Source organism: Neodiprion virginianus, chromosome 2, assembly GCF_021901495.1.
Source record: "Neodiprion virginianus isolate iyNeoVirg1 chromosome 2, iyNeoVirg1.1, whole genome shotgun sequence".
Classification (NCBI taxonomy): Eukaryota; Metazoa; Arthropoda; class Insecta; order Hymenoptera; family Diprionidae; genus Neodiprion; species Neodiprion virginianus.
In genome coordinates, this window is record NC_060878.1 from 12,583,414 (window position 1) to 12,611,393 (window position 27,980).

The 27,980-nt window shown below is 41.7% G+C and overlaps 1 protein-coding gene and 1 long non-coding RNA gene across 2 annotated transcripts in view; one reads left to right on the forward strand and one right to left on the reverse strand.

Annotated features, from left to right (window-relative positions):
• LOC124297598 (T-box transcription factor TBX20-like) lies at nucleotides 1–26,161 on the reverse strand. The gene is made up of 6 exons (XM_046748803.1): nucleotides 25,264–26,161; nucleotides 16,485–16,737; nucleotides 13,375–13,648; nucleotides 12,716–12,880; nucleotides 3,960–4,036; nucleotides 1–2,721 (listed from the first exon to the last, which is right to left on the reverse strand). Exons 1-6 carry the CDS (start codon nucleotides 25,664–25,666, stop codon nucleotides 2,121–2,123), a joined length of 1,773 nt encoding a protein of 590 aa, XP_046604759.1. The 5' UTR covers nucleotides 25,667–26,161; the 3' UTR covers nucleotides 1–2,120.
• Nucleotides 19,768–27,980, forward strand: part of LOC124297607 (uncharacterized) — a 64,034-nt gene continuing 55,821 nt past the window's right edge. The window contains exons 1-2 of the long non-coding RNA XR_006906641.1: nucleotides 19,768–19,886; nucleotides 24,550–24,624. This is a non-coding gene — a long non-coding RNA (uncharacterized LOC124297607). The remainder of the gene's footprint in view (nucleotides 19,887–24,549; nucleotides 24,625–27,980) is intronic.

Consider the following 27,980-nt stretch of genomic DNA (forward strand, 5'->3'; position numbering starts at 1 on the left):
TTCAGTACAAGAGTTTATTATAGGGTATATTTACAAGGGACAACTTGCACGGTGATAGGTAGGCGTTCTCACAACACAAGCATTAACAATTTAACGTTCGCTATATGCTAATACTAATCATGGTAGCAGTAATAATCATATTATTATGGTGTAATTGTAAAAATAGTACAAAATACATTATATTTCTGGAAGTGCAAATGGTGAGACAATTTTAAGAAACTGCACACCCTAATGTGAATGTGCCAAATAATTCGATTTCATTGGATAATCGGACTAAATCACGCTTCAAGTTTCGTCTGCTCGTCAGGCTCGCCAACCGGATAAGAACTGGATTAAGATATTTAAATTTCAATATTAACCAACTTGCCTTGGTTGATCAAGAATACCTGCTACGATTTGATTATTTATTGTCCGTCACGTTAATCCACTCAACTTCGAAATTTCATTTCCTTGTGAAATTGAATAGACTATTCCGTAACTAACAATGAGTCCACCTTACAATTCATCCTAACCTCAAGCATTTACAAATCTGGACAAATCGAGCTGGGATCCAATCAGACCAAGTTGGTCAACCTGCTTCAGCAAACGAAAAAAAGCTGGCGCATACGCGTTTCGGTGTATAGTTTCCCGAGGCTCTGACGTTATGATAATCTTTGAAAAATAAAAGTACACATCACGTGAAAGTGGTTAATCACGCCCAAATGTATTATAATCTTTAAAAACTGAACTCTGGGGATCTGTTTCTCTAACTTCTGCACTCTTAGGTTTCTTTCTTACAAATTTAGATATATCTCGCCTGTGGTTCATCTTCAATGAATATCAACTACGGAGACAACGTATCCTGTACTTTTTTTAACAATGGCAATGAATAGCCGTTAAAACATAAATAACAATAACAATAAGTCATGATACGAAATATACAGCTTATATTACAGTAGTAGAGGCGGATAACCTATAGTTGATATTTACATAGTAGTACTCGATACAATGTCGTACATCTTTCGAGGGTAGCCAGGTTACAGTTATAATGTTTTCCTCCAGAAATTTATTTACAAGAATACCTTTCTCTCGTGCCTTTATCGAAGTGTTCTCGAACAGCTGTAACAGTGATCTCACAAGACAAGACTTACTGCCAGGTTTTGTATTTTCTATTAAACGACATCTCCGTTTTCTTGATAGGAAGCTAAACGGCAGCTTTTTGAAATCTGCTGTAGGTAGCAAATTTCATCAAGTGGAAAATTTCGTACCTTACTGTTCACTGAAACATGCACTCGGTATCATTTCAAGTGATGGAATTATTTTCTTGCTATGATGATGCCTTACTGAAAATCTTCCTCTAAAAAATTACACTGTATTCACAAATGTTGAAAAAAAAAAATTAGCACGTACATTGCTCTCAATTTTCACCGCAGAAGACATTGACGGTTTTTTGATTTTCTTCAAATATATCGGCAATTCACAAAATTTTTCCGGCAACGAGTCTCCGAGAATTTGACGAGTTTTTCAAATAAATTTCAAATTACCAAATTTCACAGGTGAGAAATACCGATAAATGATAAGAAATAATCACCAAAATTAAATGTTGTAACAATTTTGATATCTTCCGACTTTTCCTAAACTTCGACGATTTTTTACATAGAAATATTCCCACAAGGAAAATTCTACACTATCACGAACACTGCGAGTTTTAAAACATTCGCATACACACAAAAAATAATTTACGGAGTCACCAAATACGACGAAAACAAAAATATTTCTCACAATTCGTACGAGTTTGTTTCACTTACCCTGACGAGAAAAAAAAAAAAAAAAAATCCCTCAACTTGGGCGTAAATTTGCACCCTCAACTTCTTTCTTGTGGATATTTAGTATCAGGGTTTGATTACCGTAAGAGTACTAACGAAAAAAAATTGTCTCTGAGACAAAATTTTGTCAAATTGATAAAAATTTTCACTTGTACCGCATAGCGATTAACATTTCAGTGTGAATCGAGGCCAAACGGATGCTCAGAGGTGGGGCAGAGCGGTCGGTGAGGAGGAGACCGGGCTTAGCGATCGAGGGGGTTGAAAATACCGATGACATTTACGCAGAGTAAGAGGAAGAGGAAAGGCGGCGTCGGACTAGGAGGGCGAGAGGTCCTGGGCCTCGCAGCAAAGACTGTCGGTCGGTGAGGGTGTAGCCCTCCTGGATGGCGAGGGCGAGGGTGCGGAGGATGTGACTGCCGAGACAGGGTTAGCCGTGTGATACGGAGAGAAACGGTGATGGGCCAAGGCCAGGGCGGAAGGGTAAAGTGGGCGGGGCGCCGCTGGTCCAGTTGCGGCCTGTTGCTGCGCGTTCGAGGCCGCGATCTGTTGCTGATGGTGATGATGCGCCGCCGCGAATAGAGTGGGCCCGATCGACGAGGCCCACCAGAGCTGCTGCTGTTGTTGTTGCTGTTGCTGCTGCTGCTGCTGTTGCTGCTGGTGGTGGTGGTGACTCGAGGAAGCTGCCGCGGCGACACCGGAGTACATCAACGCTGGGTTAACAAGGGGTGTGTAAGGCCCAACCGCCGCGGCTGCCGCCGCCCGCAGGAAGAGCTGAGATCGAGCTGCCAGGAGGGCCTTCTCCTCGAGGCTTAGGTTGCTCGTGGTTCCCGCCGCCTGGAGCTGCTCCATTTCGTAGGAGAGCCGCAACGGCGATCGCAGGTATTGCTGCTCCGCCAGCATTGACTCCATCGTCTCTCTGCAATTTTAAACGAAACATCCCCTTTCAAGTGAACACTCGTGGATGATTGATTTTTTTTTTTCTCATTTTATTGCACGCACGTGTGACGAAAAGTCCTCGGATCGTCTTCGGGATTTCCCGATGGTCGGTACGGTTTCGGTGGAATTTCATGGGTGGGTTTTGAAACGGGGGGAAGAAAAATCAGAGTCCGGCAAGAGCCGAAAATACGATTTGAGCCACGTTTCGTGACTTAAAAATGACGAGGTAAGCAGAGAAGTAATATTTTCATTAGATACTTTGATGTTTACCTTACCCTGGATTCTACTTTAAATCGAATGTCTCTGATAAGATTTTAAAATCTTCTGAGAATTCGAAATTTTCAGAATAGATTGGAAAATGTTAGTGAAATTTGTCTGGAATATTCTGTTTCCGAGTTTTTTTTTTTGCCAAAGTATAGATTCTATTGTAACAATATCAAGAAATTGTTGGCTGAAGTGCGAGTGCGTTAATTTTTTATCGCTTACTCTAGCAGACTAACCAATTTCGTCTAATTAGATCCTGGCTCATTTCGTACACATTTGTAAGTGCTTGAAGTTATGACGAGTTGTGACTGGTTGATTCAATTTCGCGGGAAACAGCAATTTTTTATTAAGTGGATTGACGCTATTTCCAATAACTAGTTAAATTCTAATATCGTTCAACAAATAATATATTGGTTTGAAGTTGAAGATAATCTCGAAAGCTTGCTTTCGTCAAGCTTGCGATCCTGACGGCAAAAGAAACTCCGAACGAGAAATTTGCATTGTTGTGTACAGTTTCATAAAAATGCATTATATTTGCTGGATAAATCACGATTGTGACGGAATTAGAATGAAAATAGAACTGAAATTCCGTCGTGCAAAAAATTGGTTATATTTTTCATAATTATATTATATGCATGCATTACGATTAATTGTGAAAATCTGTTTTTCTTTTTTACGCGCGTGCTTCAAGAATTTAAATTCTTTCGTAAAGTACACGTTTCCGAATAAATATGCAGATTATACAATCGAGCAACCGAGGCTCACACTTTTCGAATCAGACACCGTTATTACTTTCGCGTGTCACTCGGTTTGAAATTGAACGAAATCGACTTGCGCAATTCATAATGAATATGTTCAATATGCAGCAAGGTACGAGAGCTCATTACTTGCTTTCGCAAGGCGCATTGTAACCAAAGTGTGACGAAAATTCTTCGGATCATGTTATACACTCACCTCTCGAATTCGGTTAGTCGAGAAGAATCTCTGAAACCTTTGGCGAAGGGATTGCTGTCAATCTTCAGTTTCGTAATCTGAAATCAAATTGAATCGTTTTTGAACACCAGTTTAATTCATTTGATCGAGACTCCCGACTTTCTACTGAGATTGTGTAACAATTAATTTTAAAAGGGCAATTTAATAGTTCCATAAAAATTTACTCCTAATAAATTTCTCCAACATTCACAATTATTAATTTTAAACAACCTTGTGCCAAAACCCTCGCCTGTGATTAACCGAAACAAAGAGAAGCTTCTCCCAGATGCGATCGAGCCACGCTTATCCTTTTGCTTGAAAAAAGATCCGCGTGTTGTTCGCACGCACCCAGATGTCGACAGGTTTTAAATACACCGACACGGTGGTCGTTTATTGCAGAAGCCATCTGAGCTCTGTCAATGAATCCACCGCCAAAGGACAAATTTTACAGTGAACTTGATGCTAATCGGCATAAGACAGGATTTAAAACGTTCGAATTACCTCTAAGAAGATTCGAAACTTGGCCGGACTTCGCTAGAATTATACACTGCGATCCACCGAACTTGACGTTACTTGTAGATTTCCGTTTCCCGTCACGCAACGTCATCGCCAACGGTTAGCGAATTATTTATTTGGTCGAGTCGTTAAAAAAATACATTTTCTTTGAACTATTCAGCAATGTTCAATACCCCTGGTTTGCTTCGTAGATTGATAAACGAGCGGTTAATGCTCGGTTCAACCCGAAATGTAACAGACAGGGAAGTTACTGTCGATGTGGGTTTCAACAGCCTCGCGTTGTTTCATCGGTTTTATTACTCTGCAAGCAGTATTAACTATCCGTAAAGATGCTTCGCGCCCTGAAGGGATGGTGGGACTCCAATGTTTCACCGACAGGTTGGGAAAACCGTAGTTTAAACTTTTTTCATTTGCCAGGGTGATGAAATCTTTTCAAATTCTTGGGAATCATACGGTTTACGATCCAGTTTCAGTGCCCACCAAGATGAGTTTAAAAAATTGACGAATGAGTACAAAAATATCTAGGGTTCACAATAATCTATGCATTAGGATATTATAACGACAAAATTATTGAGATTTCGTTGATTTTCCAAACTTTTTTTAATCACCACACAAACACAATTGCAAACTCCATCATTTGCCAAGGTTGGAAACGATCCTACTACTCAGGATAGAGGAAGTGTAGAATGTAGTTCTCTCAGTTGATTTGTCACTATTCCGTTTTGTCGACAATTTTAGCAATTCGAATTTTACACTTTTCCTTCCTACGGAAAAACGGAGTCTTATCAAATGCCAAGAAATGATGAGATTCACGGTCGTGCTTGTGTGATAATTAGAAAAAGATGGGCATCGTTCAAAAAATCTCTCAAGCTCTTGATGAGATCGCTGCACGTATTCAATCGTGTTGCGTAAGGTGCCTAGGTGAAAAATAACACGAACAAGAGAAACGAACGGCGTTACAACGCGGGGAGAGAGAAAAAGAGACCGAAAATCCAGAAGGGCATGGCATGCCGAAGTGAAGTAGGTTGGTATAGCGAAGTGAAGCATGTGGGTGGTCCAATTAGACTGGGTGTTCGCGCGGCACAAGCACCACGTGCAGCCCCGGCTTTCGCCGGGTCGTAGTAAGGCAAGTGAAGCCTTAGGCCAGGGTAATAAGACTCTTTCGTCCGGGTCCTCTTCTGGACACACAGTAACGAATCCGTTGACATCATTAGCCAAACATCTGGACCGCTTCCCCGTTCCCTGATCCTCGACACTTTAACATTTTTTCGCATTTCCAAGGCTGATACGAGTATATAGGTATAAATATAAATGCACAGGAAACGGTGTACGTCATGGTCGAAGTACAAATCTAAAACGGAAGTCTCGACTTTTGGAAATTCAACGATTTGCATAAATTGATTTCCGCTAAATTCACTTCAATGTATCCCGAAGCTGCCCTTTACCGATTACATTTGTTTTCTAGGTGTGCATACCAAGTCCCAAAATGTTGTTTGTCAAATATAATGTGCAACCGGTGAAGTCCAAATGGTTTACGAAATAAGGACTGAGTTGTCCGAGGTAAAAATTTTTAAACAATTCTCACCAATTACATTTACGAAAACCGATTCGGAAATCGGTAAGGATTATCTGCTTTATATGTTTAATTTATTGACGAAAATGATTAAATGTAGCTGTAGATAATCACAAGAACTGGTTGTGAAATGCCTTTTCAATGCGACATTCGCGTAATATAATTATTTACGATTCCGGCATGTCAATGCATCAAAATTAAGATTTTGTAGGTCAGAACAGTAAAGTGAGGTTAAAGTGGTGTCCTGGTGATTTCCGACGTTGAAATACGCATCTCCAAATATCTAGTTACAGTGTTTTTGTTCAGAATTACATACATAATCGCTTGTTAAGCGTTTTTCCACGTTTGCGTTTGCGTGGACTTGTTAGATATGTGGAGATGTGTACGTCAACGTCGAAATCGACCGGAGCATCACCTTTATTCAAATATACTGAACACTGACATCAGGATAGAATGCCGGTTAAAAGAAATGATTTCCGATATCTCTTACTTCGAAACTGGCAGTGCTTTTACATATGCGATTAACCACGTGACTTACATATTTTTTCCGGTGTTATTTATGTACTAAATAATTGTGGTACTTTACCCAACAGTCCTTTCGCATAAATTTCAGGCTTCTAAGAACTTCAGAACAATGGCCATTTGGACAAAACCTTAGGAACCCTGATATTTAGTTTGGGTATAGGACAGATTTTTTTGCGGATAAAAAATTTCCGAGCAAAGCCGACTACAACAATGATTTTCAGTTGTTGTTGTTATTATTATTTAGTAAAATCGAATCGGGTTGGCTCATGAATAAAGTAACGAGAACATCCGATATGCATCGCAAAGGATTACATAACTAATTTTTTTCTTACACATCTGAGATTCATATATAAGTGGATTGATTAAAAAAATTAAAAATGGGCTATAAAACTAATCAACATAACTTAACCGTCAGCGGTGTTGACAACAATGATGGCCAACTTCGGTCGGCGATCGACTTTTGTTAAATTGAGTTGTAACGCGACCGTCGGGAAAGAGGAAGAGGAAGAGAAAGAGAGAGAGATAGAGAGAGAGAGGGTGAGAGAGGGTGAGAGGGTCTGAATCTTTGCACGTAGGTAAAGGCGTGTCTATTTATATATTTAATAGAGATACACTCATTGAAAAGCGTCTCGCGCGGAGCGCTCTGAGTCATTATACCATACCGTAAACTTGGTGACCGTCTCTCTTCGTGGCTCTCTCGCAAAGCAAGAGAGAAAGAGAGAGAGAGAGGGAGAGAGAGAGAGAGACCGAGCTGCCGTCGCCGACGCCACCGACGCTGCTGATACCGCCGTGTGTGGCTTCGAGCTGCTGTCTCATTTGAGCCCGATTATTTATGTTTTCTTTCGCTCAGCCGCCGACGGCGACGCCTGCAGCCACTAAAACCATCGCCTCCTTCTTTGACCCCCACCCACGCGCCACGTACCGCGTAAAGTGTAAGCAAAAGATGGGCGAGGGGCAGGGGGGGGGGGGGAGGCTAATATCGCCGAAATTTAACCACACTACCGATTTCAACCAGCTTGGTTATCATTGGAAATTAGGTGAGGCTAGGCATTGATTGTTTCACGATTAGCAGACGACGCTATTATCTCGAAGCGATAATCAACTTAATTTGGAGTTTATCAAATTACAAGCCTTGAAATGCCAAAATTTCGGGTAGAATCAGCCGATCTCCCACCTGCACGCGTTGCTATTTTCCTGATAAAAATCTACGTTGGTGCAATCGTGAGAAATTATATTTTTACCGATACCAATGTGATGCAGAGGAAAAGTATTTCATTGGAGTTGTAAAGAAAATGTCTTCTGAATAAAATTAGGAGTCTGAGTAACTTGAGGATAAATATTGATCGATGCTCCTACGATCTTCTTAATTTACCGTTGGTATTCAAATCAGAATTCTGATCAGATGAAATTTTAAGTTAGAAAAAATTTTAAAAGTGTATTCGAATCTCATCGTAGAATCAAACAAGTAAAAGAAGCATTCAATGGTGTTGAAGAGATATTGGCAGTCTTTAGAAATAATTTTAAAAGGCAGGAATAATTAAGTACCTCTCGAATGAGAAAATTTTTGAATACAGCCTTTACCCGACGTAATGCTGGCAGTCGTTTAAATCGAACGTGAATACCAACCAACGGGTGTATAAATTGATTTGAAAACTCGTCTCTCTTTTATGGATGATTAAATTGCGAGCAACGTACGTGTCATTTTGAATAACTCTGGAATGCGGTGGCAACGCATCACTCCGATGACAGTGTGTCTCTGAAGAATGGTCGGAGAAAGAGAGACAAATAGTCATGCGCTAGGGATCGAGGGGAATTCAAGGGGAAAGCGAGGCAGTTAAGTTATGAATTATGACGTGTGAGTGAGAAGGACGTTGGATGCGAAACGCTCGTAAGGTCATTACGAGAACGTCGAGAAGTGAAGTCGGAGATGGGGGGCAAAAAGTGAAATGACTTCGGCGCGACCGGCGCAGCGTGATGCGACTTGCCAGCAGCTACGGGAAGTCGGTGAAGAAAAAGCAGGGGGGGGGGGGGGGGGGGGAATAAAAATAAAAAAATCCTGTTAAACGGAGACGAGAGCGAAGAGTCGAGGGAGGGGACAGGAACCACCGATCCCAGCCTACCGCAAAGAAGTCCGAGGGTTAGACGAGGAAATATACGAACCGGCAAGTTAAAAACTAACACGACGCATCGGTTAAACGTGATGCAGTTTGGGACCTCGGGAAGTGACGGACGCCGGAGAGCTCTCGTCAACTTCCGTCAAGCATTGTTTGATACAATTTAACAGGTTCTACGTGTTCTAGTAAAAGCTTTGGTACGGTCTTCGGATGAGATACCAAATTTTTCCACAGCGCCGGTGCAACGTTTTCAAAATTTGCACAAATCAAAAGTTAAGCTCAACAAAGTTTACTTAAACAAGTCGCCTCTTTTTTGTATCCCTTATTTAGAAATATTGTAATGAATTCTCGATGCGCTGTAACTCGGATCGAAAGTAATATGGCTGATTTGAAGCAATATGGCGTCGCATTTGTAGATCAGCTGATTGTTTTAGTTGAATCGTAAAAGTATAATGTGGAGGGAAACTTCGTACAAGCAGTTACACCTTTATTTTGTTGAAATAAGTTTTCAAATAGTAAAATGTATTCATATATTTTGAAAACCCGATTGCGTGCAATGAATTTCTAGTGAAACATCCGCACATACAGTATGACACTGACGATATATCTTCTTCGCGTGGTTAAGCAAGATTTTACGGAAAGAATTGAGCAATCGCAAAAGTGTTGGACAAAAATTCGCCCAAAGGGTTGTCGCTTCAGGAGTCTTAAAAACTAGATTTTAGGTGGAATGGTGACTTAGTCATTTCGTTTTATGATGTTAGTCAACGCACGATTAGCTAAACAGATTCGTGAATCAGTCTTACATTATACACATGCGAGCACAACACGTGGCAAGGGTATAATAAAAATAGACTGTGCTTATTTAGAAATCAGCAGAACTATATAACCTGTAAACTGACGAGTTTTCATCTCCAGGAAATCTCGGTAAACTTGTTGAAAGCAAGTTTTTCGGTAACTTGATTCAATTACTCACGATTCATGTACCGTGTTTGAAGTTTTAGATAAACTCGAAACAAAACAATACCGATGTGATAGGGGGAAATAAGGCAAGATAGAACCTCCGTAAAATAAAGTTATGAATCTCTAGAAAAGATGACGGAACCGTGCAAATGGAATATAATTCAATAAGGTATAGAGAAGAGGTTGAACGTGAGCCAGCTGATAATGAAGAATAATCACTACTGCTTTAAAATCGACGAAGACTAAGGTTGGAAATGAGTTTGTTTGTTGCAATATTCACGCCGTACCGAACAGGGAGTGTGTCGCAAAAAGAAAAAAAGAAAAGAAACTTAGGTGTGACGAGAGAATTTGTGAAAACAGGAGAAACGGTACAGTAGGTGACAGTAAAGAGGATAACGAGATCCGGGAAGACGTCTCGAAGAGTCGGAGGCTGCCAGGAAGGAACGAATCTGATACATCTCGACGTGACGTGGTCGAAAGAATTCGGAGTGATGAACGAAGAACTGCGCGTAGGTAATTGCCGGAGCAATCTCTTCGCACCTCATCATCGTCATCAACAGTTGGGCCGAGTCGTCGCGGCTGGGACGCCGGAGAAGACGGTAGCTGGACCACCCGCTCGCACACGCGCCGCTCTCTCTCTCTCTCTCTCTCTCTCTCTCTCTCTCTCTCTCTCGTGAAGCTCGCGAAGCTCGCGAAGCTCGCAAAGCGAAGTGCAGCATGGAGAGCTCTTACGAGTCAACGTTGCGTCACTGCGGAAAGTCAGCGGAGCGGAGGAATAAGGAATGCCGTCCGTTCGTCTATTGTCACTTCGACGAGATCAGAGGTGCACCAGATTCCGGTGATCGCGAGACGTCGCGTGCGGACGGCGAGCGCGGAGGTCTCAAAGCGGGCGATCCTAACCTAACGGTGGAAGGAAACTCCGGAACGGGGAACGCGGAGAAAGCGGCGGGAGCGCCGCGACGGCCGAGAATGCGTCGGCGACGTCGGCGGCTGCTTGGACCACACGCGCGCTCTAAACGACGCCCGTGAAATACGATAATGCAGATCCGCAGCCCTCGGTAAACCTACAATATCCTACGTGCTCACAACCCGGCTCGTTGTTATAAGAGCTGACCGCGACGCGTGGGCTCGTTTTTCGCAGGTGCGTTTCCGCTGGGATTCCCGGAATTCGGTCTTGCCTTCGAGCCTCTATACCTAAGCTCGTAAAGTCATACGCCTTGATCCTTCGGGCACAAAACGTTTCCTACTATTTTTAAACAAGTATTTCGAAAATGCCAGCGACTTTATTGTAAACTCTACTTATTTCCAATTAACCCATCGAGAACGTACCGGGTCATTCTGACCCATGTTTTTCTCCTGAAACAGTAATTCGTGAAAAATTTCTCTTTTTACATATACTTTTTTTTTCTTACTCGTGACTTGTCTATGATAGTGAAATTATACCCATGGATTTTTTCAGGTAGATCGGACTCGTACGTTTTAAATGGTATGACATGAAAAGTGGAACAGGCGGGTCATTTTGACCCAGCAATTTTGCATGATTCAAAAAATAGGCGTGTTTTCAAAGGGTTAATCATATTCGAATACTTTTAAATATCTCGTACACTTTTTTTTTTTAGACAATGTCGGATAACTTCAATCAAGAAATCACAAATTGAGGTGTGTTTTGAGAAAAATTCATTGAAATTACACTGCACAAAATTTCTTCGAAAGTCAATCAACCGGGTCGACGGAGGGTAAAAGTATTTTTACCGGCACTGTGTGAACATATTTATAAAAAGACATTTTGAAAAAAGTTGTGAAACTTTAAAAAATTTTGTATTTTAGCTCAAATCTGTGCAAATGTTTGTAAACTTTTTACAAAACCTATACATGGAGTCTGTGAAATTTTTCGATGGGATAAGTTACGTGAGGATAGGCTGAATATAATGAAAAACATTCAAAGTTTGTGAAATCTGTAAAAATTTTCTAAAAAAATGTTTTCGACCACTGTTGAAGTGATGATCTATTGAAGAACTTGGCATAGCCTCAAATTAATGTCAAGAATTGCACAGTAGTCGAATTTTCATTATTTTCGAATATGAACTAGTTCAATAACGGTCATTTTGATCATCTATAGATCAAGTAACCATCACTCTGCGAACAAAAACTTTATGGATAGCTATTATTCGGGTAATATTTGATTCGAACTTCGGTGGATCTTGAAATACTGTACAGGTGCATTGGGCATGAACCTAATTTGAGAATGACTGTCGAATAATCAATAACGGAAGTCGACGATAGCGAGTACTAACTACTCATAATAAGACTTACGCGATGGCGTAAGTGCACGGATAATTAATATCCAGCCTACTTCTTAAAGTTTCGTTCGAATTCCAGGTTCATTTATCAGTCTTAATCTTCCGCTTAACGGTGCAGCAGCGCAAGACGTCTAAGGCGAAGAAACTTTTCCATTGCGTTTAATCCAAACGTATGTATATAAACAACGCGATCGTAAAGCTTCAGTGAAGGGAAATTTGTCGAGGAATTCCACATAATATGATCCCGGCCAATCTAACGTGTATTTGCAAGAACAGCGTGAAACGCACAGCGGAAGTTTTCGCTGCTCATTCCATCAGCGGAGGTATTTGAAACCAAATCTTGGTTGTTTGCGCCACTGTAACCATCGCGGCGAGATTTAGGATCACAAGTAAGCCTGGGGCGTAAGTTTTGACACTCTGTCACAGCAAAATTTAACCATTCCTCGACTCAGCTGACAATATGTATGTTCCTCCGAGGGGTTTGACTCTTCTTTCCTCCGACGTACCTAAGCAAGTACGATTTGTTTTCTGTTTTTCAGGATTTGAAGCTTTACCGCAGACGTCAATTTACCGAAAACACCCGGTACTTGTAATTTAAGATCCCGTTTGGCTGTTTGAATTTCTCCCTAACTATAAACACTGTTGCATTTCCTTTATTTTTTTTTTCCGTTTAGACAAAAACGCGACTCAATTACAAATGTTTCCGTGCCTCTCCCTCGGCAAGTAGAAAGATAGAACTAAGCGACTTACGAGTTGATTTTGGTAGGCGGTTACGGCTGTAAAAATGGCCTCCGGGAAGACGAACGTTTTGTAAGGTTCCTGCTCGAGATCCAAAATCGGTCCTCCAGCGCCGGAGTCGGGACGTATCACAAGGTGAATGCGGGGCTGATATTTGTGCATCGAATTAAGCACAAGCTGAAATTCAAACGAACCATTTTAACTTGGTGGCTTTCGCTGTTGCTGAGCTTTCTCGCTTCGGCCTATCGATGCATCCGTCACTTTGAATTAATTGATCTAAATCATTGCAACAGTCACAAGAAATTATGAGATGAAAAATGGCAACACATTTTTTATTTTTTTTTATTTAGCTAAAATATCTCCTTGACATATCAGATCAATTCGGGTTGAAAAGTTGACGGATGCCCATCCATTCATCACTCTTCACTAATTACCCGAACTAAATCATTGTGATGGTAACAAGAAATTAGAGGGGAAAAACGGTAGTAGCGCATTCTGTTTGAAACGACTAGTGAGTTTTATCGAAACATCGAATGAACTTTAGTAGAAAAATTGCCCGACACATGAGCAATTAGATTGTAACAGCGATTAGATGTCCGTAGATGTGGAGAATTGCGGTGAACGAATGGAAAAAAGGAAGCGTAATAATAATAACAGCCATGAAGACTCACGTGTCCGAGCTTATCCAAATCGTTGTTGGTCAGCTTGACCTTCTCGAAGGAGACGACCTGCTTGCGCAGCTGTTCCCCGGTAAAGGGAGAGTCGGGGTGAAGGTAGAGACGGGCAGGCGCGGGTGGATCAGCTTTTCCGGCTACGAGCCAGGAACTCCTGTGGTAGGCGTATCGATACCTCTTGTTGTCCACGGGGACGATGTCCATCAGTACTGCATAGCGACCCTCCGCCCTCAGGCCACTAAAGGACACCCGACAAGTCGGGAACATTCGCCTACGAAGAGTTAAACGAGGCAGGCGTTACCATTGCGATTTTTCCTTTTTTCACATTCGTGGAATAAAAACGCAGCGTCCATCTTGGACGCTGTTCGCAAGCATCATGGTCTAACTTTTATTCCAATCATTGCGGGCCTGTCGTTTGAAAACTGTTCGTATCCTGTAACTTCATTATAACTATATTGTCAATCACAAATATTCGCACACTGTAGTATCTCGTTATCAGCGATAAGCTCAGTTTACGTTCAACTATCTAAAGTTTTTGTTCAACTTTTCGATTGGTATTTCTAAATTTATTGTTTAGTGCTCGTATGACCAGAGCAATATAGCGTACTCAGTTGATCGTTTAAACCTACGTTTTAACTGAATTCTGCGACTATAAAGAGACAGACAACTTCGCGCAAACGGTTACAATTCAGTTTCGCGATATTAAATTGATAAAGAGTAAAATATTGGGCTAAAAGTTACTTTTATAATTAAGTATGCGACCCGATCAACATGCTTCAATACTTCATTCGGTATTTCTGCACTTCCCCCGGAATTCAGGAAAACTGGATAGATCTCAACACAGGGAGGTTGTTTGCTTTTTGCAAGAGGAACCCGCGCTTAGACCCGACTTGGCGTAGACTTCGTTTTTAAAAAAAAATTTCAAAATCCAATAATTCTCATCACGATTGTTCGCGTAACAGGAACGGAATATCTTTTCACCTGCAGCAGAGCTGAAGATAAGCATTTCGAATAATCTCTCGTTTACGATATTCGATAGAAATTATATTAACAAATTTGAAAAATAAATCACAGCCTTTGGGACTTTGAAGGATGCACCGAAGTTTCCCCTCCTCTTAATTGTTGTAAAATGGAGGGAAATGGAGGAAGAAAATCCTAGGGTAAGAACGGGCGTCTACGGCGACGGGTGGGTACCTAATTGCCCGCCGCACGGTTTCCACGCCCTAGCGCTCACCAAGCGTTGATCCCCCGCGAGGGGGAAACGCGAGCAGTTCCGCAGCGCGTCGTCCGCCAGCGCCTCGGTAATTAGATCCGCGTCGCGACGCTGGTCGTCGCTCCCTTCACCCGTCAACTTACGTGTCCCGCCCCATCAGTCGGTTTTCCTTTGTCTCCGGTTCGCCGTTGCGCGCCTGCTCGCTTCCTTCTTCCTCAACTCCCTCCCAATTCTCCCCATCGAAAACCTGTCTTCCTGTGTTATAAAGTCCCGGGTTTCCCACGTGGGAAGAGATAGGATACTAGGTACCTGCAGCAACCCCTCAGCCCAACGCCTGCGGCACGCTCAATTCATTAACAAAGGACGGGTTGATAAATAAAAGCATTACTCACGACCCCGAGGCTCGACCGGGATGAATGCATACCGAGTCGCCTACTCGACTCGGAGACGACGATGCACCGGTCGCGAGATCGAAGTGGAGATAAGATCGGCGGGTGTCCCCGTGGTTGGTTTAGTGCGCGCCCAGCAGGGGGCGCGACGTTGTATTAATGTTCCCCTCTTGGATTCTCGGACCACGGTTAAAGGGTGGCGCAGCGATGCGCTAAGTCGAGGTTCGCGCCGCTACCGCGGTGAGCAGCACCATCCGTTTCTACCTTTTAAACACATGCAGATACGGCTTTACCCGACTCTCGATTCTTTGATCAAATAACGCGTAACCCGCGATCGGCGCTCGAGCTGACCGATGGCTCTTGTCCTCGGTTATTTATACTCCTTGGATGAATGGTACGGTACTCCTTCGCACCTTCGAAGATGCACCGCGATCACACGGACGTAAATCCGTATCTCTTGGCTACCATCGACTTCGAGGGAAATCTAATCTGGCTACCGGACAAGACCGGCAGCTGGGAAAACGTCGAGAAGAATAATTCTTACGGGGTTTGGTATAAGCAACTTGAACTGGCGACATGCTGTTTAATGTCGTCTCGATCTTAGGTTGCGATTTTCATTAAGCGACTCGTCTTTCGAAAATGATTGTCGAATTTATCGACTGTTCGGTTTATTATTGGAATTTAACAGGTTTCAGTGAATTCGCGATTTTCCTAGTCCTCCGTACAAATGCGAATGTTTCTATGGAACATCTTAAGACGGTTGCAAACGCGTAATGATGGTTACTGATCGTTCTTCGCTTGCCCCCCATAAGCTGGCAATACGTCATGGGGACCTACCCTTCCGGATTTGATGGCAGTGGTTACTATTATCATTACTGTTGTTGTTGTTATCATTTTAACTATCATTATCATTAATACACTGTGAGAAAAATTCGCCTATTTATGAACGACAAAAATTTTAAATAAGAACTGAACAAGTGCGACTGAGGTTAATAAAGTTGAATTAGGTCGTAACAATGTTTCCGCAGTATATGTGGGAAAAACCGAACGGATTTGCAATTCTAGAACTCAGCTATCAACAACTTTTTAGGCAGCAATATACTATTCCATTTTTTTCAGACAGGCAATCGGTACTCTAATTTGATCATCGCAACTTATTTTGTTTGCAAAATGGTTTATGATCTAAAACTTACCCAATTTCAACAAAACTGAGCTAATATTTACTGAATTTGAATAAACTATACCAATTTGGTATGGGTGAATGTGTGCTCGACAGTATAACTCATTTCTGATTGATAATCAATGAACTATTTAGATCTGAATTTGCAGTCTTCAATTCTTCTTTTACGCAGCAATGGGATAGTTCTCCGATAAAACTCGCAAGTACTTCATTCAATTATTGATTCTAAACCTTCGTTTCTCAAATTTTTCACGCCAACACTTTTCGAGTCTATTGCATACCTGAATTCTAATATTCTTAAGATTCATAAATATCATATACGAACCGTCCCGTTTTGGTGATGATCATCTCCGTACCCAGCTTGTTAAACTTGTCCCAGAGCTCCTTGGTCTCCAAATGGCAAACGACGTGCCTGAGTTCTTCGCAATTCGACCGCTCCTGGAGCAGAGGATTTGCGGGTGACGCAGCCTTGCCACTCGTGCTTCCGGCGTCATCATTTTCCGGTTCTTCCTCCGTGTCAACATTATCCAAAGGCGGCGGTCTTCCCCTTGAAACGCCTGAGCCACCCGGTTCCCTTTCTGAAAAAAGCGATTCACGTTGTCGGTTTTACTGAATTTTGACCGCCAAGAGCAAAAATTAGGCGACTGCTTTACCAGCGCTTGTTCACAATGACTCTGATTGTAGAAATTTGAAATGTGTCAGCGTGGAGTTACGACTAACGGAGGACAAAACACGCTCCGCTGTTCGTCTAGACGCTCGCACACAGCTACGACAAGGGTGATATTTCAATTGATGCGTTTTGCTTCTGAAGTGGTCGTGGCGTCAGAGCACAGATGCCATGCCTCGACAGGAATTCTTTAAAGAGGAAATAAGATGCTATTTATAAGAATGGCGGCGCTCTGTTCCCGATGCTTTCTTGCTCCGCGACCTGTCGGAGATATTGTTCATTCAAAACGGTCGGAAACTCTACGTCTGAGTGTTGACAGACGACAGACAGACGCAGGAACGGAGTAACAACGTAAATTAAATTCTCTGGGTACAAGTTCACACACTTTTCAATTTTAATATTTCGATAAATCATGTAACTCTGGTGGAAACATATTGAGTTGACTATTTTCTTCAAATATCTTACGAATAAAGAACTCGGAAAACCGCACCATTAAAAATACGACACATTTACAGCGTGTTTTAAAAGGGCCTCGAAATCCCAATACTTTTCGAGTATTCTCTAAAGATTTACCAGATAATTTTTAGAAGTGTCAGAATTTCCATTCCAAGATTCGATAAGCAAAAGAAAAATAACAATTTTCAAGAGTTTTTTCGATAATGTTTAAAAATTTGTGAAGAAAAGTAATGAAAATTATTTTTACTTTCAGATACTTGATCACTAAATATGTAAACCAATTTACACATGTTATTTTCCGGAAAATTTCTGAACACTTTATAACGAATGAACGTGTTTCGTTTCTTCGATATTTGAACTGAAAAATGAAACTAGTGTAACGGACGATAGCTGTATCCTATATTTTTTCGATATTTTTCTAATCATGCATCGATTCGTCATTACAAAAAGTGAAGAGAAAAATATAGGGCTCGAATTTTAGTACCGTCTGTTCCACTAATTGGAAATAATTATCTGTCTCAGTTCGGGAATATACAATACATTAGGTATATGTGCATACATCCTATTTCACGATAATCTACAAAAATAACGATACGCGTGTGTGTTTATATGTACGTCCGTAATAGAAATATGTATCTAATTGGCTTAATTAAGGCGTCTAAATTTACATGCCACTTAATGCTTCGTGACTTACTCAATGCAAGTAGTACGTTACAAGATTTATACGTCAAGGTAGAGCAAGTATTTAAAAATACTTCAGTCATTACGGACGACAATTATATACCTACATCCGTTTAGATGTATATGCTTCTGTTCGCTTATGCTTCTTTTACGTCTTCTCAAGAGTCAACCCATTTTATCAGAGTTCGCATTGAAGTCATATTCAGTTCAAGAGCAAAACATTCCAACCTTGCAAATAAATTTGTTTTTCGCTGTATGAGATTCAGTTAGGAACTGTGTAAAGTAAAAGAGATAAAAACATTCTTGTATAAGTAAGTCAAAAGACGAATTAGAACTGCATATTGCATTCATTCTTGTCTAATTAAACCGTTCTCCATTCGTTTTTCACACGAAAAAAGTGTAAAGCTATGAATGTTTCGATACGACCAAAACCGAATTATACAGTAGAGAGATCAAACTCCTAAATTTTTCCACATTCTCCAAGCAAGTCAACATCAAACAATATGCGTCCGAGATAAACAAGTTTCCCAAAGTAAGTTCGTATCATGAAACATGGATAAAATGCAGTTACAGGGTTAGTACGATTCGAAACGTGAACGTAAATAGTGTTCTGCTATCACACGTTCAGCAATTTCATTTGTTATCAAAAGTGCATGAAAATTGGGGCTTCGCGTAGCAGTTTAGCGGAAAGAAAGTAGGTAACCAACTTCATCTCAGTGTGTTGTAAAGGTAGGTTCGCGCATCCGCAGACCACAATTTCTTCACTTTTGACCCTAGGGAGAAGAAATTGCCCACTTACGTTCCACAGAACTAACTCACCACTTTTCATTCACTTATTATAAAAACTATCGTGTGTGACTCGGGCCAAAAGTTGGCGATCGCAACTCGTGTAATTGCCGTCCTCGCTTTATTCAGGCGCAAGCTTCACACTCGTCGCAATCGCCGACTTTCGTCCCTCGCCACATAATATACCAAATTCTATGAGTGCGTCATACATCTGAAAAATATTGATTTATGTATTGAAATATAGTGTTTTGGTGTGTCTTCTGTCGGTGGCGTGTTTCGAAAAACTGGATAGACTTCTGAGCGAAAGTGGAAACATTTTGGAAACAGTAGAAATCAATTTTTTTTAAATGCAGCTAAAAAATCCTGCACATATTGTAGAAAAATATTTTCAGTAAAACTAAAATGATGACAAGTTTGCGAAAATTTTGACAAGCTACGAAACTTTTTCCATAAATCTGCCGAAATTTCAGCAATCAAATTGAGATATTTCTACACAGTTACTAGAAATTACACTAGTCAAGCGGTATTTTGGCGTTAATTAAATTATACGTCTTTTGTATCCTCAGAGTTTTTTTTCAGAAAGCTGCCATACTATCAGGAATTTATGTTGCAAGTGAATTCACACAAATATCTCCAAGTTTCTGAAACTGATTGTTACAGGACACAAGTGAAGTTACACGAGACAAACTTACTCGGGCTTTTTACGATTTCGGAACAAATTGTCACGGCTGAAAAGTCCCTAGAACAAAGATAGACCGGTGCCAAAAAGTGCAAGAAAGATACGAGATTGCTGACAGTAGCGGTTGTTACTCTATTCAGACCGTAGTCTACTTCACGCATCTTCATCCGATGGCCAATGTCCAGATTGTACTCGCGGCAGCGACGCTCAACCTTCTCGCCACCAACGCCATCCTACAACGAGGCTCGGAAACACGACGAAACAAGTGAACGCGAGCGCCGCGGGTCCCGTCAGGAACATAAGTAACGCGTCGCAGGAGTCGTCAAGTTCGTGCGCCTTACTTCTGTAGAGTTATCGGTGAGAATCCGTTGTGATCGTTGTGATCATTGTGATTGCGTGTCTCTAAATCTTCAGTTGGCATCCTGACTCAACGTGCCGTATCCTCGCTCTGTGTCTCCGTGAGTAGTATCTTTAACTAATTTCTTGTTTGATAGCTCAAATGAGCGAAGCATCGTACCTCGCGACCCTTCGGGAGGCTTGTCGATTGTTTCCTTCCCAAATTTAGCAACCTAGTGACAACAGATCAGCGGCCATTGGCCGCCAAGCTTCTTGCCAGTTCGCGACATTCTCCGTGTTTTTCTGCTCGTAGAATTTGTTTCACCGATAAACTTATGTTTACCTCACTGCAGATTATTGAGCTCTCAGGGGTCTTGCGTGGGGTGAGAATCTTGTTACTGTCCCGTATCTTTCGCATCGCGTCGAAAGCTTGCGACGACGTGCGTGAGAGTTTGCGCATGCGTGAATCAGTGACCGATTTTCATGAGACTGAAGTTGGTAACGTTAACGTAACGATACGTCGGGAGAAACCATTGTTATTGGGCAATTTTAGAATGATTTTCAATGAGTTGGCCTTTCAGAATTAGTGTATAGTTTGTTTATAATGGTTTAATAAATTTCGAAAATTCATAAAGGTGCGAATTGACATGCATCATTACGCTCCCAAATCTTGTCATATATTGCGACGTTGTTCGATGCGCCATTTGTGCTGCATAGCTTTTGCTTGGTCTATTTAACGCGTTATTATTGCAATTTTGTATTTCCATGTCATCAAACGTTTGCGAAGGAATTACGTGTAATTTGATTAACAATGGAGAAAAAATCTATTTTTTTTCCAACGGTGGGTTGAATAATGAAACCCGCCACTTAACAATTACTCGTACCCTACTGCGGCAAAATGCTCTAAAAATGTTCTAAGAAACTTTCTTGAGAAACTCCGGCTTATGGAATACTACGGATAAAAACTCTGATATAACTGAGATATTTACATCCATAATCGCGTAAATTTCTTCACGTAAAGTGTTTCAAAAGTCGTTTCTCAAAACATCTTTTTCGTCGGAGTAGGTCTGCAAGAATTATTTCTAGGATTGGGAAGACAAAAAGTTTTCGAAACATTTGTTAAAAAAGTTGTTCGAGTTTGACCCACAATAAATAATCTATGGTAGATGTTTGCGAAGAACTTTTTCAATTCAATCCTCTTTAATGATAAAATTTATTTTTTGTCAGTACGGCAAGCAACGTTTAAAAACTGCGTCTCTACTGCTCTCGAAATAGTTGTTACGCTTTCACGACAGAATATCGATTTATTCAGATACTCGTATAATTTACGAACAATAAGTAACATCTAAATGAAAGAGCCTTGCAAATTTGTTTTTTTTTCGAAACGATTTTTTTTTACAGATTCTCTTACAAGCTGCAAATACCCCCAGATTGAGTATATATAAATGATCCACTTCAATGTAGTCCATTTTTTGGTTCATATTGAACTTGAAGTGTTTTTCTTTCATCCAAATCGATCTAGCCTAAAATGCCGAACCAATAACTTCGATCTTTCGCTTATGGAAAAAGCAACTGTAATAACTTACTTATTCTTAAAGCTTTTTTCAGTGAAAATCTATTACTTTACATATTTTTTCTCTATTCGAACAGCTCTATTCAGTACCTCTGAACCAAAACATACGTCTTTCAGCCAGTGCTTCTTATTTTACTGACAGAGTATGCGCCTGATAAAAGAACTCGGAATACCTCATCTCCTGTTATTGTACCACAAATATTTCCTATTCTTCATACTGCTCCTTCATTCTCACTGCTTCGGTCTACTACACGGAGTCAAACTCTTGTTTTCGGGCTGCAATTCTCAATTCGATCAAAGATTACATTATATCTTTTAATATAATATTATCTTGCTGTTATTATAAGTTCATGTTATCTCATGAGTGCCCATAATTTATCCATAAAAATTCACCATTCTTACTGATTACTTCAGTTATTACAACAAAAAGTGATTATTATCAGTAAAGTAAATGTGGTGCATATAGTGAATCAACGGATGAAAAAAATTACACATAGTCTTATAATACTTTTTGATTGCTTCGTTGATCTTCTAACAAAATTTCAACATATTCTCCCTAAATCTTGACCGTAAAATCTCAACGTAATTATCAGCATGGCACCCGTAAACCCTAACCACGAATCGTTCCCACTGGTCGCTTATTTGGCTACGTTATAATGTGCGTCTTCTTTGAACTCTTAAATAAATGACGAAATTTTTACCTTGCCGAAAAAATGCTATTTAATCATAATTGTCTCCAAGACTCAAATACATGTAGCCATTTTACTCACTGTTGAAATATTTCTCATACATACAAATGATCCAATGTTGGAGTTCCAGTGTCAAGTTTTTCTTTTTTTTTTTTCTTATTTTTTTTTTGTGCATCAACAATTCTAATAACCGTCGAAATTACTTATGCTGCTACTTTCATCATTTTGGTAATCAACGATATCTATTCACAAAGTAGATTACTCTAAAATGCCTAATAGACCGGCTTTTACATTAAAAAATTGCGGGGTTAAAAATACTTGCTATACTAATTGGGTGTTTGTTTAAACTAATTTCAGCTTGGCTAACTTTAGTCGTACCTTCTCAACTTTTGACGAAAATTTTTTTTTTTCTTTCAATTCTCTCGATAGCAAATTAATTGTGTAAAGTGGATGAAATTTAATGGACGTCTAATTTTTACCCCTCAATCACAGGCACATTGTAAAAAAAAAAGCCGAGCGCAATGCAAGAATAACTTTCACTCACACATTCGGTTTCTTGACTATAATCGTAAGGAAACATTCGATTACAAACTGAAATAAAATTAAGGACGTAAAATGATTCGCATTGATTTTAACAGAGATTTTTGCCGTCGCGAACAACTCTGGTTACATTTTATAGACTCGGGAATATTCGGCGTTCTGACTGCAGGGTTTGTACGATGAGTGAAGCCACGTGGTATGGGTGTAAACTGCGGGTGTATATGATTAAGAGCTAAGCGGCATCTTGCCTCATCAGGCCTTAAATTAAAACTTTAAAGGCTATCAGCTCCGAGACGACACCAAACAGAGGCACAGCTCTATTAAGGAATTATGGGATGTACAGTCAGGTCAAGAAAATATAAGAAAAAATGTCGATAAAGCAGAGGTTGCAAAAGTCTGTGCGAAACTGATCTATGAAAATGCGTACGGTTAAAATTAAGTTCAGGTTTGAAATTTTCACAAATTTTTTCCGGGATCACGAAGAGTTTTTTTCAATTCGATTGGACTTGCATCTTAACTTTTTGAGCCGTTGTTGCAAGGCTTTTATGACCAGACTGTACATGCTTCAGACCTCGGCGAACCGAAGCAAACGTGTTCCATAGCGTCTGTGTATTCTATGCACAAATTTTGTCAGGATGTATGCAGTAGGTAAAGTCAAGGATGCAGGAAGCCTGACTGCAGAAAGTTCTCAACGTCGAAAGGAAGAGAAAGACGGAGGAAAAGGAGGAAGAAGAGTCTGGCGGGCCCAAAGTCAGTCTTCGAGGCACGGATCGCCGAGCTCGGTGATAAATTAATGGTCGCTTTGCGTGCGTGTTCGGTCCCCGCGTAAATTGTTATGTTTTGTAAACAACGAACCAGTGGGTTTCCGATGCCGGGGGAGATAGGGCTCATTCCAACAGTAGTTAGGCCGGCTGCTAGCTTGTTGGTTAGCACCTACGGGCACCCACGGATCCCTCGTCTCGAGATATCTCCCTTTGCCCTACCACCGCTCGGCCATCCCGATCGCTTAAATGTCTTTATGGTCCGCACCTGGTCCCGCGTTTCGACGGCAACGTCTGCGTCGAATCACGCAGGACTGGAATCGTTTCCTCGCGGTCACCGACGTTGGCAAACTACCACGTCAAATTTACTCTGTTCCAAGGAAAATCCAACTGAATTCTTGCCAAAGTTGCGATACCTCAATAATTGTGGTTCGGACACGCGAAGCATTTATTGTAAGTTGCTCTTCCTTGCCGCTCGTAATTCAATCAACATCAAATTTCTTGCCGTTTTAATCCCAAGTATCCAACAATTGTTTCTTCTTGTAACGATCTGGCGACTCTTGCGCAGTCTCGAACACGCAAGTATCGAAACAGTTAAATTTATGTGTCAGAATCGATGCGAATTGCTTGTTTGTGTTTCGGTCGTTTACTTCACTGATTTGCGAAAATCGGACACGTAGATGCTAATTGATGTTGTATTTTGTCCGCAGTTCATTTTCTTGCAATTATTTTAATCGAGGTCAGACATTTCGAAGGCACTCAAATTTCCTTCGCGTCGTACGAGTCATTCGACTCAAGTTTCATGGTGATTTTAATGATGTATCGTGTGTACATTCTAAACACGAAAGTACCGAAACAAAAAATTGGTAAATCGAATGCTTAGAATCTGTGACTAAAATCAAATTATAGGAATTTATCTAAACCGGTTTTTCTTTACAACAGAAAATATTTTTAAACGCCGCATAATCCCGATCATCAATTATTTTGGATCTAATACGTTATTGCAATTTTTTTCAAATTAAAAACCTAACGCTCACTCTGCAATTTCAAGTTATTAATCATTGATATTATAGTTTCGTCGTAAACGAATGGTTTGCAAATCTTCCGAGATGAATTTTTCCATCTACATTTCCTCAGAAAAATGATTTAAACGAGCAACGAGTATTTCGCTTCTCGAAATTAGATCATTTTTACATCACTTATTCTCAAATTCTTGTTTCAGATCGATAGTGTTGTCGGTTGAAAGTGGTTTAGACAACTCTTGCAAATCAAAGCGAAGAAACAGTGACATTGAATGGTGAGTTTTCATTTATAACACTTCAATTTGTGGAGATCATTTCTCCGATGATTTATTTCGAGCTCACCTATCCTTATATTCGTTGCAAATTGAATATTGAACTCACAAGAGGTATTACAAATCTTTTTGCGACTCGAGTGCAATTAATTACACAGTTAATGGTCGCTTAATCTTATTCATCTTCTGAAAATTATGCTGTTCGAGTAACGTAATGTCGGTATAACGAGACTGCGCAGAAAGAGAATGCGAGACCTGCTATCACTGAATGTTTTAATCAGTCTATCACCATCGCGATCTAGCGAAATATTGCCGTCTTGGAAAATAGCCTGAACCGCGTAAAAATTTTCGCCAACTTTTGTCGAAGCTGGGTATTATTGTTCTGTCTCATACGACGATTGTTGCACCCAAACAATTTCAGAATATCTAATCCGTGCCCAACGGAGCTCTCACTTCTCGATGGATGTTTGAAACACCGTCCATGTTCGCTTCATATTTCTTAAACTGTCTCGGGAAAGGATCTAAAATGTACCTAATTAAAATTAAAAACCGACTGCGAACATCGGACGTAAAGCTTCGACAACGAACTCTTTGATCCAACCGTCAACGATCCGAATTGGTAGAAATAACTCGCGTACTCACCGTGTTGATGGAGTTTTCCTCCACCGACGGCTTGTTGCTGCGAGTTCCGGTTATGATGATGCTGCTGCTGCTGGTTGCGTGAATCTCTCCGTGCCATGATGGCCGCTATGCTGAAGTCCGTGGCGCATGGCCGATTGGAGTTGCAATTGTTGCTGAGGTTGTTGAGCAGCCCAGGTATGCTGCTGTTGGGCGAAGGGCTCGAGCTCTCGTCGCCGTCGTCTCGGTTGCACCGCGGTATTCCAGCAGAATTAACCGTGGTAGTCGTAGACTCGCTCTGCATTTTACCGAGGAGGCGCGAGCAGGAGGATTCCTCTTCTGCAGCGCCACCGCCCCGGGTCTCAGTCCTGACCGTCAGTCCGTGTCTCTTCCTGCAGCCGGCGAAGGTACGCGACTCCAGCAACATTCCCTCCCTTGTAGACGGCCCGTTGCTTCCAGTTCCCTCGCTTAAGACGCTCCGCCAGGACTCAAGTGTCGGTCGCCGAAGGAGCACGGAAGGATCCCTTGAGAAGACGCGCTGCGGCTGCGACGGCGACGGTCACGCTCACTCGGTCAAACATGGTCACGCTGCATGTCGTATGCACCGATGCGAGGCAACGATATGGGCACAAATTCATATTACGTTTTTCGGCACAATACTTCAGGAGCACATGATCGCGCCGACATACAGATAAGAACAATCAAACCACCGAGTCTCCGTCACCACTCTTAAATAAATAACGTCCTTTGAACGCTGTTGAAGCGACTCCGTCTGCGGGCTCCCAGTATCCTCCGCACGGACACGACGTCGGTTTGTATTAAACCCGGAACGCGAACGTTTCAACAGCGGCCGGTTTTTGACGGGTGGTCAGGAATCCGAATCAGCGGTGAAAAGCACGCGCGGACGCTCCTCGTAACAGACCTAGTGCCTGGTAGACTGACCTCACTTCGGCAGGATGGTCGTTGGTTGGGCCTCCTCCCTTCGCTCTGCGTCCTCTGCGTCCCGGTCGTAGGGGCGTGGCCTTGAATCGAACGGAGGCCCCGCCTTTCGGGGCTGCTCGTCTCCGCCCATCGGGACGCGGTGATCGGCCAATAGCCGGGGATTCTGCGCGGAAGAAAAGCGCGGCGTGGCACGCTCGGTACCCGAAACCCCCCCGCGTAATTTTCCCCTCTCGGTAGAAAGAGGAACGGGAGCTGCGCCTGCGTCTTATAACTAAGCCTGATTCAGCCGCTACCAGCAGCTGCCATTTTTTCTTATATCAAAGAGGGAGGGGTCGGGTGGCGGAGGAGGGGGAGGTAGAGGTGGAGCAGGAGGAGGGGGGAAGGCAATTGCTGACAGCGACCGCTTTCCTTCCCTTCGCCCGAGCGCCCGGTGAGCACCAATTTATTGTTTTACGCTGTCGGAGTTTAAAACGCTTTTGCTACGCTGCGTGCGAGCGAGCGAGTCGCAGGCGTGTTCTCGTCTACTTGTTATTATTCTTCTTCCTCTTCTTATTCAGGGGCGTCGGTGACGCCGTTCTCTGCACTCGATGGGAGGGGTCCAAACCCGGTGCCACCCGGCGGTCCCCCACTCCCCTGGGAATCGCAATGTATACCCTATCCACCTACCTACCACTTGGAGCAATTATGTTATTATTCGTCTTATTACTATTTTTATGGATATTATGATTGTCCTTATTTATGCATCCAGTACCGCGCATGCGTTAGCGCACCGCATACCTCGAGCCGACATGTTTTCTTTATAATACCGCAGTTCCAGGTTCAACCGAGACACCGGCTATACTCTTCACTTCCTCACCATTATACGCTATTCGCAGAGGATCATCGCCGATCACATCGCCAATAGTGATGCTGCCTTGTACCTCGTTGATAATATACCGACATTCGCCATCTTCGATCACTATTTTTCATCTCGGCTGGATTCTCTCGCAAGGAGAAAAATTAACCAGTACACGTAATGCCGCTTCGCTACTTTTTGTAGATCGGCGTATCCGACTGAACGACTCGAGAGAAGAACTGCGACGAGATCGGGAACATCTCGACAGGCCAATAATCATACCGGGTTTCACAGTGTGGCTTCGAAGATGCCTGCCGAGTGTGGAAATTACCACATGACAAATACCGCGATGGAATCTGCTGTCCAGCACCTAACTGTATGAAAGGAAGGGTGGAAGATGACCAAGATTTCACGAAGATGAGCAAAATGAGCAACACAATGTGAATTCCTGGGGTCAGATTATATAAGCACTGGGGAATAATGAAAAATAGCAAACACTCGCGAACATGTAAATGAACATGTTTATCGACGCATTACTGAAGAAATATTTCTTCGTCTGTCTAGACCGCGTTGATGTGTTTAAGAAGTTGAACGTTTACCCGATGAAAGTAAAAAATATCATACAGCGGATAAAAACAAGTCTAAATTCTATCAAGGTAAGATCAATAGTGGGTGGATGAGAAAAAGAAGTATGTTTATTTTCCGTAGGACTACGAAGTTCTATCGCGTTCGTCAAAAAAAAAAAGGAAGAAAATTATCGTGTTTTGATGAAAGTGACTGAGAGGCAATTGAATTTCGCGATATCGATATCGGGTGGGAACAACGTTAATTTAATGCAGTCAATGTCCGCTCGTGGCTGAATTTTTGTGAATGGCAGCGCAGTATAATACCTTTTGAACCACGAGAAGACGCGGCTAGATATAAATTCATGCAACTTGCACGCGTGGTCAGCTCTCTCGATATA

Coding starts and splice junctions, on each gene's coding strand:
- LOC124297598 (XM_046748803.1), bottom strand. CDS start 25,666: ATGTTGCTGGAGTCGCGTACCTTCGCCGGCTGCAGGAAGAGACACGGA. Junction 13,649..16,484: donor ATCATCACCAAAACGGGACG/GTTCGTATATGA, acceptor AACTCTTCGTAG/GCGAATGTTCCCGACTTGTC. Junction 4,037..12,715: donor CCGCCTACCAAAATCAACTC/GTAAGTCGCTTA, acceptor ATTTGATTTCAG/ATTACGAAACTGAAGATTGA.